The sequence below is a fragment of the Apium graveolens genome, chromosome 11 (genome assembly GCF_009905375.1).
Source record: "Apium graveolens cultivar Ventura chromosome 11, ASM990537v1, whole genome shotgun sequence".
Classification (NCBI taxonomy): domain Eukaryota; kingdom Viridiplantae; phylum Streptophyta; class Magnoliopsida; order Apiales; family Apiaceae; genus Apium; species Apium graveolens.
Window position 1 is genome coordinate 188,250,331 of NC_133657.1, and position 20,426 is coordinate 188,270,756.

At 36.2% G+C, this 20,426-nt stretch overlaps 3 protein-coding genes across 3 annotated transcripts; 2 read left to right on the plus strand and 1 right to left on the minus strand.

Annotated features, from left to right (window-relative positions):
• Positions 1-1,055: 1,055 nt before the first annotated feature.
• Positions 1,056-4,611, minus strand: LOC141698428 (uncharacterized). Its single transcript, XM_074503118.1, has 2 exons — positions 4,055-4,611; positions 1,056-1,539 (listed from the first exon to the last, which is right to left on the minus strand). Exons 1-2 carry the CDS (start codon positions 4,074-4,076, stop codon positions 1,178-1,180), a joined length of 384 nt encoding a protein of 127 aa, XP_074359219.1. The 5' UTR covers positions 4,077-4,611; the 3' UTR covers positions 1,056-1,177.
• A 1,852-nt stretch (positions 4,612-6,463) lies between these two features.
• Positions 6,464-9,097, plus strand: LOC141695118 (uncharacterized). Its single transcript, XM_074499376.1, has 4 exons — positions 6,464-6,694; positions 6,896-7,344; positions 7,697-8,297; positions 8,457-9,097. The coding sequence occupies exons 1-4, from the start codon at positions 6,584-6,586 to the stop codon at positions 8,931-8,933; spliced, it is 1,638 nt and encodes a 545-aa protein (XP_074355477.1). The 5' UTR covers positions 6,464-6,583; the 3' UTR covers positions 8,934-9,097.
• Positions 9,098-10,821: 1,724 nt separating this feature from the next.
• Positions 10,822-14,097, plus strand: LOC141696279 (receptor-like protein 7). Its single transcript, XM_074500438.1, has one exon. It carries the CDS (start codon positions 10,822-10,824, stop codon positions 14,095-14,097), a length of 3,276 nt encoding a protein of 1,091 aa, XP_074356539.1.
• The last annotated feature ends 6,329 nt before the right edge of the window (positions 14,098-20,426 follow it).

Sequence of the window (20,426 nt, forward strand, 5' to 3'; positions counted from 1 at the left end):
ACAACACGAGAATATTTTGTGTTGCATATCCTTTACGTCCGCAATAAGGTGAACGCTCTGATTCATGTATCCGATATTTAATATGTGTGCCATCAATAGCTTCAATAGCATTCTGCATTTGAAATTATAAATATTTAAAATCAGTAGTTTTGCATTTGTACATAATAATGTACATGTACTTATCAACTTACTTTAAAATATGGATAATATTGACGATATTGAGGTTTATGATATCCAACTCCAGTATTATAATTTGATGCATGAATTATAACATCTTTCGCCATTCTACATATTGCTTCCAAAACAGAATGAAAATGTCAACTAATTGTCTCACCTGAGTGATTAAATATTTCTTGCATTAAAGATTTCCTGTCCCATGAGCAATCGTCCATTAGAAATATTTCAACTTCCTCGTATGCAGTCATTCCACGCGTTGTTACTAATCCATACCTTTGAACTAAATTGTGACACGGTGATTTAAATGCAAACTTAGTCATACGAAAATATTGATAACACCGAGTTTCGTTACGATATAATATTTCATTTATTTATTTGTTTCTTGTGTGAATTGATATACGACATGGTTCTTTGTGTATAAATGTGTTATAGTAATAGACCAAAGTATATGCAGCAGCAGTACATACAGCTTTCTATCCTTGTAAATTAACTTCACTTTCTTTCTCATTTTCTTTTGGAATTCCATTCTATACATTACCACTCGATGAAAAAGCAAAAGCATTATAAACATTAGTAGTCGATGAATTTGCGAAAGCATCATATGTATTAAAAAAATCACCAGAAGTAGCATATGTGTTGGAAGAATTATCGAAAATATTATTGGAAGACTGACAAAATTGATTATCGGAACTGAAATATTGGCCAAGTGGATCATAGTATGACTGTCCACCGTGAAAATATGTAGCATCTTGACCACTGCTATCTTCAGAAGCCTGACTAAATTCTTCAAAAGGATTAAAATCTTGAAAAAAGTTTTGATTATGTGTGTTAAAAGGATCCATGCTATATAGAGTGATATTCGTGATATGAAGGTAAAGTGTACAAACTGGATGCACTTGAAGATGGTAGATATACACAAATAATACTAGCCTCGTGTGATTCATCTAATAATTCAGTACAGTAAAAATTGCAACTAGTACATAAAGATACAAATATCACACTATTCCATTTGGGTACTCCTATAGGACATCGCAGCTACCATGTCATCAAGCCCCTCCCTCACATACAGGGCTCCAGATTTCTTTTGTTTAGAACCACTGCTCCTGCCAGATTTCAGCGAAGCTGATGGAAATAAATTAGGTGATGGTTCATTGATGTTGTCATCACTATCGCCACTGCCTTCTTTTCCATCATCACCAAGCACCTCTGTGAAATCTTCTCCCACTTCAAGATTCACTACAGAATATGTATTCGCGGCTTTTGCTCGTTCACTAGTTGCAACAATGTCACCAAAGAGTGTGTCGTAATACGCATGTAGAGAGAAAGATCTTTGTTTCTGTACTTCCCAGACTTCGGATTCTCCTGGTGCAGCAAAGTAAAAAGTGTCAAAACCGGAATATATCACTAACAATGTTATGACTTATAGTATATAGTAAACAATACTGTGATTTATAATAGTACTGCAAACACAAAACCATATTCTAGTAACCTCTCAACCCCCTGCCTTGCACATTAAAAAAATAAAAATAAACAATATGTGCCAGTAATGCAAAGCAAGCTTTGATGTTGATTCTCGCGCTATTAAAATAAGTGCCACAGTCCTCTGATGTGGGAAAAAACAATTCATCAACCAAAAATTCACTAGCCACCATGCATTGTTCTAAAACTCAATAAGTGAATCAATCGTTTATCAACTTCAAAAATCAAACCTCAAATCCAAAAGCTAGACACAAAAATAACTATTATACACCTCATTTGTATGTCCAGATATATAAAAATATTAATCGGCAAGATAGTCTAAAGAAACATTTTAGTGTTGAATGGAACAAAAGGCACCCAAATGTAATTATGAAGTGCCATAAAATTTGAAATACATTAAAAGACTACAAAGCATGGGATGTCAATTATAGGAGGATTCCTTGTTCTAATGCTCCCTTATTATTTGACATGTTGGTATACATCAAAAATATTTAATATCCAATCAATTTATCCACCACAACCCAAATTTATTATAAATATTCTAAGGAGGAGCAAGAATACTCTGTCCGTGTCAGTCACTCGGAAGTAGGGTTTAGGAGAGTAAGATATACGCAGACATTACTCCACTCCAAAGAGTTTTAAGCAGACATGTCATTTTTTATTAGCACTCTGATTCAGTTCTGCAAACGTTTCAATATAGTAGAATGCGTATAACTATTGCACAAGTAATAATCACAATGTATATTGTATCTCTTTTAACCTTTTTAAAAGCATACACAACGTATTATTATCTTAAGCATGAGTTCATCACTGTCGTCCTATAATTGTTAAACGATCACCTGATTGTCACAATTTTAACTGATGCACGCTTCAGTAGTATATTGAACCCTATTGTCTAACAACTAAGTGGAAAAAAGTGAATGTTGTTAATTATGTAAAGCTGTAAGTGATCTTTTCACTCATTATGCTGATGCTTGGAAGTCATGGCTTGTTGAAGTTGCTGAGAATAAGCAAAAGCAGCCATCATCTTGATGCAATTCCATTCCCATTAACTAGGGGAGAACACGGTTCGGTTCGGTGCAGTTTTATGCTAAAATCGAAACCGCATAACCTCGATTTTTAAAATCAAAAACCGAAACCGCAACCAAACCGCCGGATTGGTTTCAGTTTCAAAACTTCGGTTTCGGTTTTAATCGGTTCGATTTCGGCTATAAAATCGCTAAAAATAAATATGTGAAAAATATAGATCGTCTGAAAATTATAATTAAGACCCGAAAGTAAAAAAGAAAAACTAATTTTATGTTACAAAATTATAATTACAATAGTGGAATACACGGTAGTATATTAGTTTGTTTTTTTTTAAGTTGTATTGTATCCCTGTAATCACCGTAGGTAAGGCTAAACTTCTCGATATCTAATTAAGAACACTAGCAATAAAAATGAGTCATAGTACCAAGTAAGAACCTAGTCTTCTGTTTTATCCATGACTCTTGATGCCCATATAAAACTATAGTTTATAATATATTAATAATATATGAATATAATTTTTATTTTATTATATATATTATTAATATTTATTTATTTATTTTAATAATCAGTTCAGTTCGGTTTATTTCGGTTCGGTTTTAACCTAAAACTGGAACCACAACCATTAATATCGGTTCGGTTTTTAAATTTCCGGTATCAATTCGGTTTGGTTTTGTGCTGTTCGGTTATGTGTGGTTTTTACCAGTTTCGGTTCGGTTTCGATTTTAATTCGATTTTCTGCTCAGTCCTACCATTAACTATGAGCTCTATCACAAATTCAAGAGAATGATCCCAACCTCTCGAATTACGGTTGTTCATTAGACGTGGATGCATTTTCTTAATACCACAACTGATATAGCAGAATATGCATAGTTGTTTCCTCACCCATTGACATCCTAGTTTTTTCCCTTGTCTGCTTGGTAGTTTTAGAGCTTTAGACATCGACTACATTATGTACACTATGCGATTTACAAAAAAAAAGATAAACACTGTTTCATTACGAGAAATAATCCACATCCAGAAACCGACTCAAATTACTCGTAATAACCAATAAACAGCATACCAAAACTGACGTATTTCCAAACTAATTTGAAATTGAACTAAATTAGAAATGAAACCAAAGCAATATGACTGTTTCTTTCTCGACGATTTACGAATTATCAACCAGACAAACACCATATGAGCGTAATGAATCTTAAGAAAAAAAAGAATACCAAGGACGACCATAAACACAGACACGTTAATGCATAATATATGTCTCATTCATCAAAGATAAATCGCAACATAAACATTTTATTTAATTAGACAAACTCAAATCAAACAATAATCTTAAAAACAAATAGCAAATATAGTGATAATATGAGGATTGTACCGGTATTTTTGCTGCCCACCATGATGCGGATGCTTCGATTGTCTTCGTATTCTCGTTCCACCCCAAGCCACTCTCCCCAAATTTAATCTTCCTGAATAACTGATATTCAATTTTAATTGCATCCCAATGATTCTCGAATTGCTTAATAGTATCCATTACAGTTGGTTTCTGCTTCTTGAATTCTTGGTGAGCCGTAATTCATCCTTGTTTGTTCAAAATTCCTCCTACCTTGTTACCCTTTATGACCTCAGAAGCACATAACTCATAGAAGAGGGCATGTAACTCGTCGGTCCACTTAGCGGATCTGGATCCAGAAGAAGCTTCCGCCTCGATCTCGGTCATTGGCAAACAGTTGATGAAAAATACAGGTGAGCAATTGAAATTTCTGTAGAAGCGAGACGAAAGAATGAGGAGAAATAATGGATGAGAGGCTTCTAGGGTTGATGAGAATGAGAGATGAGAGCTTTCTGGATTATCTTCGAAAGTGGGCTGAAAATGAGATTGTGGGGTTGAACCAACTTTGGCAATTTCATCATTTTTTAGGGTAAATGATCATTTTCATTACTTTTGCCAAACAGGACGTCCAAACCAATAATGAGCTTTCGGCCCATTAATATGAGGTGCCAAACAGGCACAAAGTGTGCAAAGCTCCCATCTCTAGTTTTTTTGAATCAAACAAAAATTTTATCCAGAGAAATGAATATTCACCAAAGTTCTAAGTAGAGCTGTCAAAATAATTCGGAAAATTTGATATCCGTCCAAAAATTTTGCATTCATATATGAGAAAAAAGTAGATATTTTTTTAATTCGAAATAAATCGGATATTATCCGTATCCGAATATTCAAATCCGAAATTATAATTATATATAATATTAATATATATATAGTTATATACAATTTAAAATTTATTCTAATAATTTATAGTAAGTGTGTAAATACATTTAATAATTTATTTATACAAATTTTATATAATAAAACAAATACTTCATACATATATAAAAATATCATTTGAGTTTAATCATAAAGAATTGTTCTGAAATCAAAACGGTAGGGTCATAAGAAAACCTAAAACATCCGATATTCGTCCGAAATATCTACATTCATATCCAAGAAAAAGCGGATATTGTCCATATATGAAATAAAGCAGATATTACTGTATTAGAATCCGACAACTGCGTAAACAAATACGAATATAGACATCTATAACCGAATTAATCATTTGACGGCCCTAGTTCTAAGTTATGGGAAAATATTCCTAAACCATTTATGACTCATGACTAGACCCCGCAAAATCGTCTAGATTCGAAGAACTAAACCAAAATTATGAAATCGAGATCCGAATCATATAATCCGACAACTACCTGAAAAATAAGTTAAACCGATTTGAAAATTACCCGAACCGAAAATTTAACTGAAAGTGGTCTGACATGCTAGATCCAATTATAAATTGGAATTGATAAAAAACGGAATAATATATATTATTCGAGCCAAATAAGACACAAAATAAGCAAAATTCATAATTCAAACAATTTATGTTTATGATAATATAATTATTTAATCATAATATTTTGTAAAAGTATATTATATTATATTAAAAATACTAAATTTATTAAAAAAAATTATGTTTTAAGTATCACAAATTGAAAAATTAATAAGTTATGATCCAAAAATATATGAACCGAATTTATCCTATCTTAATCTGAATTAGACTCGAGCCGAGTCACATCCGATATGATTCCATTCGATTGTTCTCCAAATATAACATAATTCAAAAATGAATCTGATCCGAAATTGATTCGATCCGGAACTAATTATCCGATTTGGTAGGTTTACTCATAACTAGTTGATTTAAAATATTCTGATGTTAAACCGAAACAAACTCAAACCAATTTATTTGGAATTCTACGAATTGGATCATTTTTAGCATCTGGTTTGAACTCAAGTTTCTAAAATTTTAAAATCAAAAATTTCAACTTGGTTTGATTTGGACCTCCAAAACTATCCCACGACAGGATTTGAACCTATCCATTTTGAGGGGGAGCAAGGTTAATACGTTTGTACAACCTCAAGAAAATTAGAAATCTAATTCTCATTCACCAAAGTTCGTTTATACGTTTACATCTAATCATTTTATATTTTGAATGTATGCATGTATCTTTTAAGAATTTCGTAACAAAATTGCCGAGTACAGTAGTAATTAACCAATACATAATCTCTCCATTTTAAACCAAACAGTTGAAAATTTAAGCACAATGCCAACTGATTAAGCATACGTGCGTGTTTAGAAGTGTTGAGCAGCTAGACTAATAATATCGAGATAAAAGCTGTGTTTTCTTTGTTAACTATAGGATTCTACTGGGCCATTCGTCTAACACCTTAAAATTTTAGAATGACCGTTTACTAAACATATTATCAGAGTTTAGACTGGCAGAAAGATGAGCGCCGTGTTCCACTCTTTGACCCATAAATGAGCTTCAAGTGAGAGGGAATGTCTTGTAACACTGCCATGAATTTGTATACAAAGTTGTTATGAATTTGATAATTTTAGCACCAATGGCTTCGACACGAAATGAGCATAATCAGTTACTTATCCTACTCCAACTCTTTTTATGCTTGCTCGTAAATATTTCAAATGCACAGGTATTTCTTTAACTTACACTATGTGTCCCTTTTCTTTGTGCACTTTTGAGTTTAAAAAGTAAACTAAGAAAGAACACTGATAATTTTCTTGCTAGAAGATTAAACAATGTAAAACTGATCTCCGGAAGGCAATAAGAAGATAGTCGAAAACCGAAATTCACAGATATCGTACTCTTATTGAATCTTATTTGTGGATTACAGTGGCTGACTCATGGAGGCGACATAACTAATTCACGGTATGCCAGAGGAGAAGTGCTGATCAACCCAACAAATATACGGAACAATAGGCTGCAGTTAAGATGGAGATTCTTTACGGGGAGCGATGTCACGGCTACACCAGCAATTGCTGATGAAATAGTCTATTTCCCTGCTTGGAATGGTAATTTGTACGCTGTGAATGCCTTCACTGGTGCTCTTGTTTGGTCACAAAATCTTACTCAACTGACTAATATCACCGCGACTGGAGAGATTCTAAATGTTACATTTTCAAGAACTACCCCAGCTATTGCTGGCGACCTGCTGATTGTAGGAATATATGGGCCTGCAGTTGTCATTGCTGTTAAACGTTCTACTGGAGAACTGGTGTGGTCGAGGATGATTGATCGACGTCCCCTTATTGTTATTACTTCATCTGGAACAGTTTATGCAGGGTTAGTAGTTAGTACATTTCACTTTTAACATTCATCAATCTAGGCTAAAAAATGATTTGAGCATCTGACTTTTTAAATGAGTCCAGCAAGAGCTTAAATTTTTTAAAGACGAGTAGAGTATCAATTGGTTAAAGACGAGTCTGAGAGAAATGATAGCTAAGAAAAGCTCAAGTTTTTTTAAAATTTGAAATTCTTCACAAACAACTGGACTTGATTTACAAATTACATGAGTACTGATTGATGCTTATGAAATGGTGGTGATCAACAAGCGCAACTTAGGCACTGCAATAGAAGTAGTACATTTCTGCATCTTCTGTGCTAAGTGTATGATTTTTGTGATATGCTTATCTAGGGCCTTTTATGTGGGAGTTTCATCATTAGAAGAAGGATTGCCAGCACAACTTTGTTGCACATTTCGCGGAAGCCTAGTAAAGCTAGATGTTCGAACAGGAGTAATTTTATGGCAGACATATACACTTCCTGATAATGGTGGCAGATTAGGAGGATACTCTGGAGCTGCTATATGGGGAAGTAGTCCTTCCATTGATGTTGTTCGAGGATTTGTTTTTGCTGCAACAGGCAACCTCTACACTGCTCCTCTGGAGGTGCAGAGATGTCAAGAACAACAAAATAATCAAACAACACCAACTGGCCCTGATAGGTGCATTGGACCAGATGTTAACTTCAACTCTATGCTAGCATTTGATATTGAAACTGGCAACATCAGATGGTCAAGACAACTTGGAGGCTATGATGTTTTCTTTCTTGTTTGTCTTATTCCTGATAATCCCGAGTGTCCGGTTGGACCTAATGTGGATGCTGACTTTGGAGAGGCACCCATGTTGCTCACCATTAAAAGAAACAGAAGACTGCTTGATGTAGTTGTCGCGGTGCAAAAGAGTGGCTTCGTTTGGACTCTCAACCGTGAAAATGGTGATATTGTTTGGTTTAAGGTATGTTCACAGTTCATTTGAGACTTGTTAACTAATTTGCTAACGCACTGCTTCATCATAGATAAGCTCATTTTCGACTGAAGAGCACTACTGATAAGTAAAGTAGATAATATGCTAGAAACAAATAGCATTTGATAATTTTGAATGTAATACAAACAGCAAGCAGGACCAGGGGGTTTTTTGGGCGGAGGGACATGGGGCGCAGCTACAGACGGACAAACGATTTATACCAATATTGTGAACAGCAACAGGGTGAGCTTTCGGCTAGCTCCATCTAACCAAACAACTACAGCAGGTGCATGGGTGGCTTTGGATGCTGATACCGGGGACATTCTTTGGTCCACAGCTAACCCGAGCAACGATTTTGCTGCTGGACCAGTTACATTAACAAGGGGAGTCCTATTTGCAGGATCTGTGGCTCCTAATGGACCATTTTATGCTATGGATGCTAGAAATGGGACTATATTGTGGACGTATAACACGGGTGGTACAATATATGGGGGAGCATCAGCAGGTTATACATGTGTCTATGTTGGAAATGGATATGCACTTGGCCTAGTAAATTTTCCTACATGGACTCGCGGGACTGCAGTTCATGCTTTCTGCATTGAATGGGGGAGCATCAACAGGTTATAGATGTGTTTATGTGTGCAATTGATATGCAGCTGACCCAGTAAATCTTCCTCATGGACTCGTGGGACTGCAGTCCATACTTTCTGCATTGTTTAAATGGCTTAAACAGTATAAACTTGCTAAATAAAACTTAATGGAAAGTTAGATTTGTGATTTTTATAGTGTCACCTTATTTGCATGGTCTATTGGTCTTCATGTCTGGGATTGCCAGAATGAAACTTTTTAAACTCAGAAACATAGCAAGATGAGAAATGATGCAGCTAGTTCGAACCTCCCATTGCATGCATTTTGCTGGTATCACATATACAATGGTTGACTTACTAAGCTATGCTGGCACTAAACCTACCCTGTTTAATAATAAGTTCAATTTGTCGATTGAACTCGAAAACTAGTATGATCATGTCATATGGCAGCAGTATTGTCGTCAAGGTACAAGTAAAGCAACAACATAGATGAAGTCATGATTACTGACATTATAATGTATGTGTAACTTCAAAAGGAACTGTTTCTCCGACTTTGCCATATACGAGATGATGGTGTCGATCAAAATTGTTATTAATCAGGTCGCCCTGAGAGTTCCCCCAAACACTTCAGTGGCCTGATATGCAGCGCTTATTTATATAGAGATGAGTGATGCATCTCTAGAGCTAGCTAGCCAATGAATTGTTCAAGGGAACTCCAAGATAAACCTGACATGTACAAGATGTAACACTTAACTACAATCAATTCTATGCTGTGATTTCAGTTATATATAATGCCTCACTTGGTAACAACATAATAAGAAAACTAGGAATATACAATGTTATTATGAACCTAGACATGATTCTGCTGTAGGGTTATGAATGTAACACACATACACTCAGATTCTTAGTCCCCCTAAGTGATCACCATCACCAAGTTGTTTTCACACACACAAAAAGAGGTGAATGAAAAGGAACCTTGACACTTGCCATAAGCATTTCAAAAATAGCAGGCCAGGGTAAAGGACTAATGCAACACTTAGCTAACAATCAATGGTAATTACTCACTAGTAAGACGATAGTCAGATACATTAAATTGCTAAAATAAATGCAATTCTCAACATGTAGTCACAATCTACAGGTTTCTCATGTATCAAATATCTACTATATATACTGGTGCAACATGAAAACAAGAGGCATAAGAAATCAAACAAGTAAAACATGTAATTGAGGATCATACTCATCAGATTACACCTTGAGGTTCCTCAAACACTTCATTGGGAAGGTTAATTCTGCCTATTGTCTACTGAAGTGTTTGGGGGAACTCCTGAGGTCATTTGATTTACTCAGAAAATATTTATTTCTCTTTTTTACTACTAAATAAATTTTATTTTTCTTCATTATCAATCAAATATACATATTGTTCCACTTTTTTGTGTCTTAAAATATTTTAAAAATATATACACTAAAACGTTCTCGCATGTTACTATCTAACCTCCCCGGAGCTTTATATATACATGATCTTTCCTCGGCAACTGGGGGGGTCAGGAACCCCGGACCCCCCCGTCCGCCTCTGAACATAGCTGAGCAGTTTAACCTTTAGTACTTTGATGGACACATGAACCGGTTAGCAACTAAATAGTCGACATCGAAAATTCAAAATAAGTAACATATAATTAGTCCCCACCGCTACATACATACTTTTTCTACGTTTAAACTTGTGGAAAATATAACTAATAGTGATGAACACGAAAATTACTTGGAAATGTTTATATAGTTATATTATTAAATGAACACAGTATCGATTGACCGCCAAAAACGTGTATTAAAAAAAACACCTCAAGTAAACACAGTTAAAGTTCATCAAGTCACCATATAATTTTCATCTTCCTCATTCCTAAAAGATTAGGCTTGCCGGTGTCTCGTATCCAATGAAGAATTTAGTGTTTACTTGGCTTTTCTTGATACAGTTGTTCCAAATATTTCTGGTCATCGAAATAACTTCAGTTTCTGGCCAATGTCTGGATGATCAAAAGTCATCGTTGCTCGAGTTTAAGAGGCTTTTAAAGTTCAACTCTACAGCGTCAACAAAGCTTGTGAACTGGAATCATAAGACAGAAGATTGCTGCAAATGGGGAGGTGTAGTTTGCAATATAAGTTCTGGTCATGTTATTGGCTTAGAATTGGACCGAGAGTCGATTAATGCTGGAGTCGACAGTTCAAGTGCTCTTTTCAAATTGCAGTATCTTCGGAAACTGAATTTGGCCGACAATAAGTTTGATGCTGCAGCAATTTTATCAGAATTGTTTAATCTCACGAGGTTGACGTATCTGAATTTGGCCAATAACAACTTCAATTCTACAGAAATTCCATCAGGATTGTTCAATCTCACAAGTTTGACATATCTCAATTTGTCAAACTGTGGATTTTCTGGCCAAATTCCTCGAGGACTTTCACGAATGACAAGGTTGGATATTCTTGATCTATCTACCTCTTTTTTATATGGACAATCTTCACTCAAAATTGATATTCCAAACTTAAAAGCAATTGTTCGAAACCTCAAAGCGTTAACTGAATTGTACTTGGATGGTATCGACATGACATCTCAGGCAAAGAGTTGGTCCCAGTCTATATCATCAGCACTGCCTAATTTGAGAGTATTGAGTTTGTCAAATAGTCATATTTCAGGCCCTATTGATCCTTCCATCCAAAGTCTTCGGTTTCTCTCACACTTGACTTTGAATGCGAACAATCTCAATGATTCAGTTCCAGAGTTCTTGGCAAATTTGACATATTTGAAAGTTTTGAGGCTCAGTTTCTGTAATTTGCAGGGTATCTTCCCTGGAAGGATCATACAGATGCCGACACTAGAAGAACTAGATATTTCAGAAAACGAATACCTGCAAGGTTCTTTGCCAGAACTGCCCAAAAATGGATCCCTTAGGACATTGATACTCGGCTTCACAAAATTTTCAGGGGTGTTGCCAGAGTCTATAGGGAACCTGGAACTGTTATCTAGGATGGAAATCCGGAATTGCAATTTCAGAGGGAGCATTCCAAATTCGATGGGACACCTCACAAGACTTGTTCGAATAGATTTCTCATACAACAATATTAGTGGTCATATGCCATTGTTACAGAATTCCAAGAACCTCATTTATATAGATTTCTCCCATAACAGATTATCAGGTACAATCCCTTCCACATACTTTGAAGGATTTGTCAATCTTGTTCATGTCGATCTAGGATTCAATGTGCTCACTGGGGAAATTCCATCATCCTTGTTTACACTCCAATCGTTGCAGAAGATTAAGCTTTCCCAGAACCTGTTTAGAGGTTTACTGGCTGATTTTTCGAATGCTTCTTGGTCCCAGTTGAACACACTTGATTTAAGCAGCAACAATTTGAATGGGTCTATTCCAATATCATTGTTTCAACTCAAACGGCTGAACATCCTCTCCTTGTCCTTTAACAAATTGACCGACTCATTGCAGCTAGAAAAATTTCAGAGGCTTAGAAACTTAAATAGTCTTGATCTTTCCTACAACAATTTGTCGTTGAAAACAAGTCTAAAGATTTCAAGTAAAAGTCTGCTCCCCCTGTTTGCCACATTGGGGTTGGCTTCATGCAAGCTACAATCTTTCCCTAATCTGAGAAACCAATCACGATTGTCAAAATTAGACCTCTCAGACAACCAGATTGGCGGAGAAATACCAACCTGGATCTGGAATCAAGGGAACGGATCTCTCATATATTTAAATTTTTCCAGAAACCAGTTAGCAGGTTTCCAAGAACCTTATGTCATTCCCAGATTAAGTGTCCTTGACTTGCATTCTAATCAATTATCTGGCAAAATTCCAGTACCTCCTCAAACTGCTACCTATGTAGATTATTCTTTCAACAATTTCAGCTCTTTGATTTCTCCAGATGTTGGCAACAACCTCACCTATGCTTATTTCTTTTCCGTTTCAAGCAACAAGTTGACAGGAATCATCCCCGACTCCTTGTGTGAAGCTTATTATCTTCAAGTTCTTGATCTGTCTAATAATGGTTTAAGTGGAGTGATACCATCTTGTTTACTTCGACGGAGAGATTCCCAGTTCCCTTCGCTTGGAGTACTGAATCTTGGAAATAACAATCTCATTGGATATATCAGTGGTATATCGGCAGAAAATTGCAATTTAAGAACTCTGGATCTGCATGCAAACCATTTAGAAGGAAGCGTTCCAAGATCTCTGTTCAGTTGTGCAAGTTTAGCAGTCTTAAACCTAGGGAACAACAGGATAAACGATACCTTTCCTTGTTTTTTAAAAAACTCTTCCAATTTGCGAGTACTTGTCTTGCGTAACAACCACTTCCATGGAGACATTCAGTGTCCAGAGCCAAGAAGCAACTGGCCACAACTTCAAATTATGGACATATCTTCAAATCAATTTACAGGCAAGCTACCGCAGAATTTGTTCTTGAATTGGACATCAATGATGAAATATGACGATGATGCTGCACAATTAAAGATCAATCTCTTGCGCTATAACTTCTTAGAGACTAATGACTTCTACTATCAGGATACTGTGACAGTGACTAGCAAAGGGATGGATGTGAAACTTGTTAAGATCCTAAAAATCTTTAAATACATTGACCTCTCTAGCAACCAGTTTGAAGGGAATATACCAGAAACGATAGGAGAACTAGAAATGCTCAATCTGCTAAACTTATCACATAATGCTTTTACAGGCTCAATTCCGTCATCATTTGGAAACCTGAAACAACTCGAAGCTTTAGACCTATCAGTTAACAAGATTAAAGGAACAATCCCCAGGGAGCTTGGAAGCCTAACATTTCTTTCATCCTTGAACCTGTCATATAATCAACTTGCTGGAAAAATTCCAGCTGCTGCCCAATTTTCAACCTTTGAAGATAAAGCTTTTAAAGGGAACAAGGGACTGTGCGGGGTTCCATTGATGAAAGCTTGTGTTCAAGCTGAATCTGACCCACCATTAGGCTTCGATGGTAATCAGCATTCTAGAACCAAAGTTGAGTGGGACATGATAGCTGCTGAAATCGGTTTCTCTCTTGGCTGGGGCCTTGTTATAATGCCTCTTGTGTTTTATACAAGATGGAGGATGATTTACTATCAACATATTGATGAAGCTCTATCATGGATTTTCAAAAAAGTATGCCCAAGCAAGAAGACAAAGAAGAGGTAACAAACCACGCATGAGTGTTTTTTTTACAAAATAAAAACAGACAGAACTACCTAGAAGAAGACTGTATACTTTTGTGAGAACATCAGCAAGTTTAAAATAAAGTTAAATTATATTACACAACACTACTTTTCTGTCCAGAAACTGTTAAGAAATAAAATTGTTTATTTGATGTTGAATAAGAGAAAACTACATACATTATTTCATCTGAGACTGTCTATTGTATAGGCTTACAGAAAACAAATTTTCCTACAAAAAAGGAACTACTAGATAATCTGATTTGAACATTTCTATCAACTAAAAACAAGGAAACTAATCTTATCTACTAAACTTAACTATGACTGATTCAAACTCCAGGGCAAACTCTCACAATATCTAACACTCCTCCTTGAGATTTGCCTTATTCATTCCAAGCTTCCTCCTAAGATACTCAAACCTTGACCTGGGAAGTGCCTTTGTCATAATGTCAGCAAGTTGTACATCAGTTGAGCAGTAATGTACCTTGATAAGACAATTCTTTTCGGCTTCTCTAATGGAGTGATATTTCACATTTATGTGCTTGGTTCTGCCATGTTGCACGGGATTCTCTGCAATTGCAATAGCTGACTTGTTGTCACAAAATAAGTCAGTTGGTGAGCTTTGTTCTTGGCATAAATCAGTAAGCAATTTCTTTAACCATATTGCTTGATTTGCAGCAGCTGCTAGAGAGATATACTCGGCTTCGGCGGTTGATTGTGCCACTACTTCTTGCTTTCTCGTATTCCAACAAATCACACCTGAACCAATTGTCAATACATAACCTGAAGTGCTCTTCATGTCATCAACACTTTCAGCCCAATCGCTGTCAGCATAACCCTCTAGCTTAACTCCTGTAATGTCAACATGATAACCATCTAGCTTAACTCCTCCTGTTTTTAAATACCATATGCCAAGATTACTCGTTCCTCTTATGTACCTTAGCACTCTCTTTGCAATCCCCATGTGAACATTGCTAGGTGAACTCACAAACCTTGAAAGCAAATTAGCTGAAAACATCAAATCAGGTCTAGTTGCTGTCAAATACAATAGGCTGCCAACCAAGCTTCTAAATGCAGAGGAATCCTCAAGCTTCTCACCATCATCTTTTGAAATCTTCTCATTTTGTACCAATGGAGTTGCTACTTCTTTGCAAGAATCTAACTTAAACCTTTTAAGAATATCAATAGCATAATTTTTTTGAGAAATGAAGATACCTGAGCTGCATTGCTTTATTTCCATTCCAAGAAAGTAATTCATGGTGCCAAGATCAGACATTTCAAAGACATCCTGCATCTCCATTTTGAAAGTATTTATCATTTTTGTGTTACTTCCAGTCACGAGCATGTCATCAACATAAAGTGACACTACCAGTTGCAAACCATCTTCATCTTGTTTTGTATACAAAGTAACTTCGTTCTCGCTCCTCCTAAATCCAAGTTTGATCAGATGGGAGTCAATTCTGCTGTACCAGGCCTTCGGTGCTTGCTTCAAGCCATATAAAGCTTTATATAGCTTGTATACTTTATGCTCTTGTCCAACAACTTCAAAACCTTCCGGTTGTTTAACATAAATTTCCTCAACAAGTATACCATTCAAGAAAGCTGATTTAACATATAAATGGTACACTTCCCATCCTTTTTGACCAGCAAGTGCAAGTAGCAACCGGATTGTATCATGCCTGGCTACGGGTGCAAATGTGTCCCCATAGTCCACTCCAGCAACTTGAGAAAAACCTTTCACAACTAATCTGGCCTTGTGCTTAAAGATTGAGCCATCTGGATTAAATTTAGTTCTGAAAACCCACTTCACGCCAATTGCCTTCTTACTCTTAGGTAAATCTACCAATTCCCAAGTTTTATTCCTCTCGATAGCATCAATTTCAGCTTTCATTGCTTCTACCCATTCTGATTTCTCTGCAGCTTCATTGTAATTTGTAGGTTCAGCATGTACGAGATTACATCTCTCATATATGTCAGCTAATAATCTCTCCTTTAACACCGGTGTATCTGAAGTTTTTGAAACATCACCTTGATTTTCATCATATGTAGCTTTCTTTACTGGTAAAGGGATTGATAAAGTGGTCTGATCACAGCTTTGAACTTCTTTCAAGTCCCAATTCCAGTATGAATTCTCATCGAAGTGCACATCTCTACTTATCTCAATTTTCATTCCGCTTAAACTATATATTCTGTAGCCTTTTGCTTCTGCTGCATATCCAATAAAAATGCCTTTTTCAGCTTTTTCATCTAACTTGCCTCTCTTGACAGATGGCACATGAAAGTAGCACATGGACCCAAATATCTTAAGACCCTTAGCAGATGGTTTTTCTTTGGACCATGCCTCTATTGGTGTTTTTCCTTCAACTGATTTAGTTGGTAATCTGTTGAGCAAATATACAGAGGTGTTGACTGCTTCGGCCCACAAAACCTTTGGCAACTTCTTCTCAAATAGCATGCACCTTGCCATTTCCATTACTGTTCTGTTCTTCCTTTCGGAGACACCGTTCTGTTGCGGTGAGTATGGCACCGTAAGCTGATGTACGATTCCAAATTCTTCGCAGAAAGCTTTGAAATCTTTTGAGGTATATTCACCGCCGTTATCAGTTCTGAGCATCTTAATCGTTTCCCCACTTTGAGTTTCAACCAGTTTTTTGAAGCTTTTGAACACAGAGAAAACTTCAGACTTGGATTTTAGAAAATAAACCCATGTCATTCTGCTTAAATCGTCAATAAATAGTACAAAATACAAGCTACCATTTAGTGAGGACGTGCTCATTGGTCCACAAATGTCCGAGTGGATTAATTCCAGCTTTTGAGTAGCTCTCCTGGCCAAATTTTTAGGAAATGGGTGTCGATGATGTTTTCCTAGCTCGCAACTTTCACATGTTTGACTACTAATTGTGATTTCAGGCATATCTTCAACCATACCAACTTCTTGCATGAACTTTAGTGACTTTAAATTAAAGTGACCATATCGTTTGTGCCAAACAACACTATCATCAATCTTAGCACTAAAAACATGACCTTCTACTAAATCAAGTTTCAAATAAAAACTGTTTCCCATCATTTTTAGTTTTGCTATCTCTACACCACGTACATCAGTAATCAAGCAATAATTTTCCTTAAAAAATACCCCATACCCATTTTTTGTCATTTGTGCAACACTAAGCAAATTTTGATCTAGTTCTGGGATATAAAGGACATTTGAAATGATCTTCGTACCTTTTCTGGTGTTGATAGCAACTTCCCCTTTTCCTTTTGCTTGCACAATTTCCCCATTTCCAAGCTTGATTTTTGGTTGGACTGATGTATCAATAGATGTAAAAATTGACAAATATCTGGTCATGTGACTAGTACACCCACTGTCAATCAACCAAGAATTTAAATCATGAGAACCAACTTCTTGTGATGCCACAAATAAATGCTCATCATTATTTTCATCTTCTACACCCATGTTTGCTTGCTGTGTTGGCTGCTCGGATGGTTTCTTTTTGGCTCTGCAATACTTCTCGCCATGACCAAGTTTTTTGCAGAAATTACAACGAATTGATGGTTTATCTTTGTACCAACAATCTTTATCAGCGTGATTGGTTCTTCTGCAGTGAGAGCAAGGTGAAAAGTTTCCTTTCTTTGAAAGCCCTTCTAATCTTCCTTTATGATTTGCTAGAAATGCTCCTTCAGTAGATACATCACCTCTGATTGAAACCCTTTGCTCCTGTGCGTGAAGCTTGCTGATTAGCTCTGCAATCGTAAGATCTTTCATGTCACAGGACTCTTCAATTGCAGAGATCTTAGATTCAAACTTTTGAGGCACTGAAACCATGATTTTTTCAACTACCTTATGATCCGTGAATGCCTCGCCAAGTAACCTCACTTGATTTACAACATCCATTAACCTGCCAGAATAATCTTTAATAGATTCAGTGTCCTTCATCTTCATCAATTCAAATTCTCTCTTCAACGTGAGAAGTTTAACAGCTTTGACCCTGCTATTTCCTTCATATTCACCTTGGAGCTTCTCCCATACTTGCTTAGGTGTTTCCAAATCCATAATTTTAGTGAAAATCTGATCTGTAAGAGCTGAATGAAGGCAAGTGATTGTTTTGTCTTTCTTGAGTCTTTCCTCTTCATTTACTTTTATTTGAGCAATTGTTGGATTACCTCTTAATGGGGGTGGATCCTCTTCAGAAAGCACTACACTCCATAAACCTTGAGACTTCAAATAAAACCTCATCTTAACAGCCCATATGTGATAGTTTTCGCCATTAAACATTGGAATTAAGGATGAAGTGCTGCTAGAACTAGACATTTTTACACCAACCTCACTGTGTTAAGCACTCACACACTTAAGAAATTTGCTTCACAGCCCTTAGGATGTAAGCTCTGATACCACTGTTAAGAAATAAAATTGTTTATTTGATGTTGAATAAGAGAAAACTACATACATTATTTCATCTGAGACTGCCTATTGTATAGGCTTACAGAAAACAAATTTTCCTACAAAAAAGGAACTACTAGATAATCTGATTTGAACATTTCTATCAACTAAAAACAAGGAAACTAATCTTATCTACTAAACTTAACTATGACTGATTCAAACTCCAGGGCAAACTCTCACAATATCTAACAGAAACCGCATGCTAGCATCTTCAAGTTCTATTATCCGGATTGATACATGCTTGTAAAACATATATCAAGCCAGAAACTGCTATGCAGCAAGTACAGTACAAGAGTCCATGCTTTTCACCGAATAACAACCTTCAACTAAGCACATACAGTTTGTGATCCTCAGTTTCGGACAAATGTTTTTTTAATGTACATGGTTATAGATGTGTTCATGTTGGCAACGGGTATGCAATGTCAGGTAAATCTTCCTTACATGGACTCGTGGGACTGCAGTCCATGCCTTCTGCATTGCTTAAATCACTCCAACAATTTAAACTTACTAAATAAGACCGGGGAAGCATCCATCAAAGTTTGTTGGTATCACATGTTAATGTAATGTATGATATTCGCAAGTCTCTAACATTCAACGGTCATATGAGTGGAATGGAGTATTGCTAAGAAAACTGCCACAGGCTACGACGATACGTACTAATCTAGGTTCATCTAAAAACTAGTATCGTTGTCAAGTTACATTGAACAAGTAAAGCAATAACTTTAGAAGGAGATCAATGGCTATTATTAAGCTGAGGAAACATCAGGGTAGAATAAAGCACAGGTACTAGTAGTAGAGCATATACCATTTTGGCAACATCCTTGCAGTGTTTTTCCAATGTTAACCTAGTCGTAAATGTGACTAGGCTCAGTACTGTACTATGTCCTTACACCTGATCCTCTGCCCAAATTGAAGATCAAGACTAGATACAGAACGACAAGATACATTCTTTGTTGATTGACATTCGATTAGTAGCGAGAATGGCATAAAAAAATGCTATTTATACTAGTGCAACATGAAAACAAGAGGCATAAGAAATGAAACGAGTAAAAAACAATAGGCATGTTCAGGTAATTGAGGAATGATCCTCAATTATTTCCTCAAACACTTCATTGGGAATGCTAATTTTGCCTACTGAAGTGTTTGGGGGAACTTCAGAGGTCGTATGATAAGACTTTATACTATTTCTCTTCTTAGTTTCTTAAAAAGTTAGGTGCATCAGGTTTTAAATACAGCGGAGGGAACCGAGGATTCCAACAATTCTCAACTGTAGGTATACAGATATATCGTCTTCTTTAAGTTTACAAATATTATTAATTTTTTTAAAAAATCCCTAGCTTTCATCTTTTATCTTGTTGTCGACTATCAAATTATCAACAAAAAAAACCCTCCATAATTGGATTCTGTAACCCAAAAAACAGCACATTTGCCGCCATTCATCACTCTATAGTCTATACTAACTTTCCACCTTATTGCCGTTGCCCAAAAATAATACCCCTCACTTCTTCAGTTCCTTTTCTTTACCTCACCTCATGGGGGACAAGATATTTGGGTTTTTGTACTATCTTAGTTTTGAATTTTACTATCAGTTTCCAACCATAGTTGCTTCTCCATTGCCCCTCCCTTTTCTCATGATGGTCCCTGACCTGACTATAACCTCCTGCATCCGACTCTCGCTCCGCACCCAGATTTCTAAGCTACTTTGTATTCTGAGCATTCCTAAAGTGCTTAAGCACTTGTAATCGAGGTATATATTTACCAACAATGTTTTAACCCAGAGCTCATCCACACAGCACATTTCATCACCGAGACACTGAAGCATTCTATTGCCTCTGCAAGAATGATCATATAAATCAATGACAGCTTGATTCAAGAAA

Coding starts and splice junctions, on each gene's coding strand:
- LOC141698428 (XM_074503118.1), bottom strand. CDS start 4,076: ATGGTGGGCAGCAAAAATACCG. Junction 1,540..4,054: donor GGTGGGCAGCAAAAATACCG/GTACAATCCTCA, acceptor TTGCTGCACCAG/GAGAATCCGAAGTCTGGGAA.
- LOC141695118 (XM_074499376.1), top strand. CDS start 6,584: ATGAATTTGATAATTTTAGCACCAATGGCTTCGACACGAAATGAGCAT. Junction 7,345..7,696: donor TCTGGAACAGTTTATGCAGG/GTTAGTAGTTAG, acceptor ATGCTTATCTAG/GGCCTTTTATGTGGGAGTTT. Junction 8,298..8,456: donor GTGATATTGTTTGGTTTAAG/GTATGTTCACAG, acceptor TAATACAAACAG/CAAGCAGGACCAGGGGGTTT.
- LOC141696279 (XM_074500438.1), top strand. CDS start 10,822: ATGAAGAATTTAGTGTTTACTTGGCTTTTCTTGATACAGTTGTTCCAA.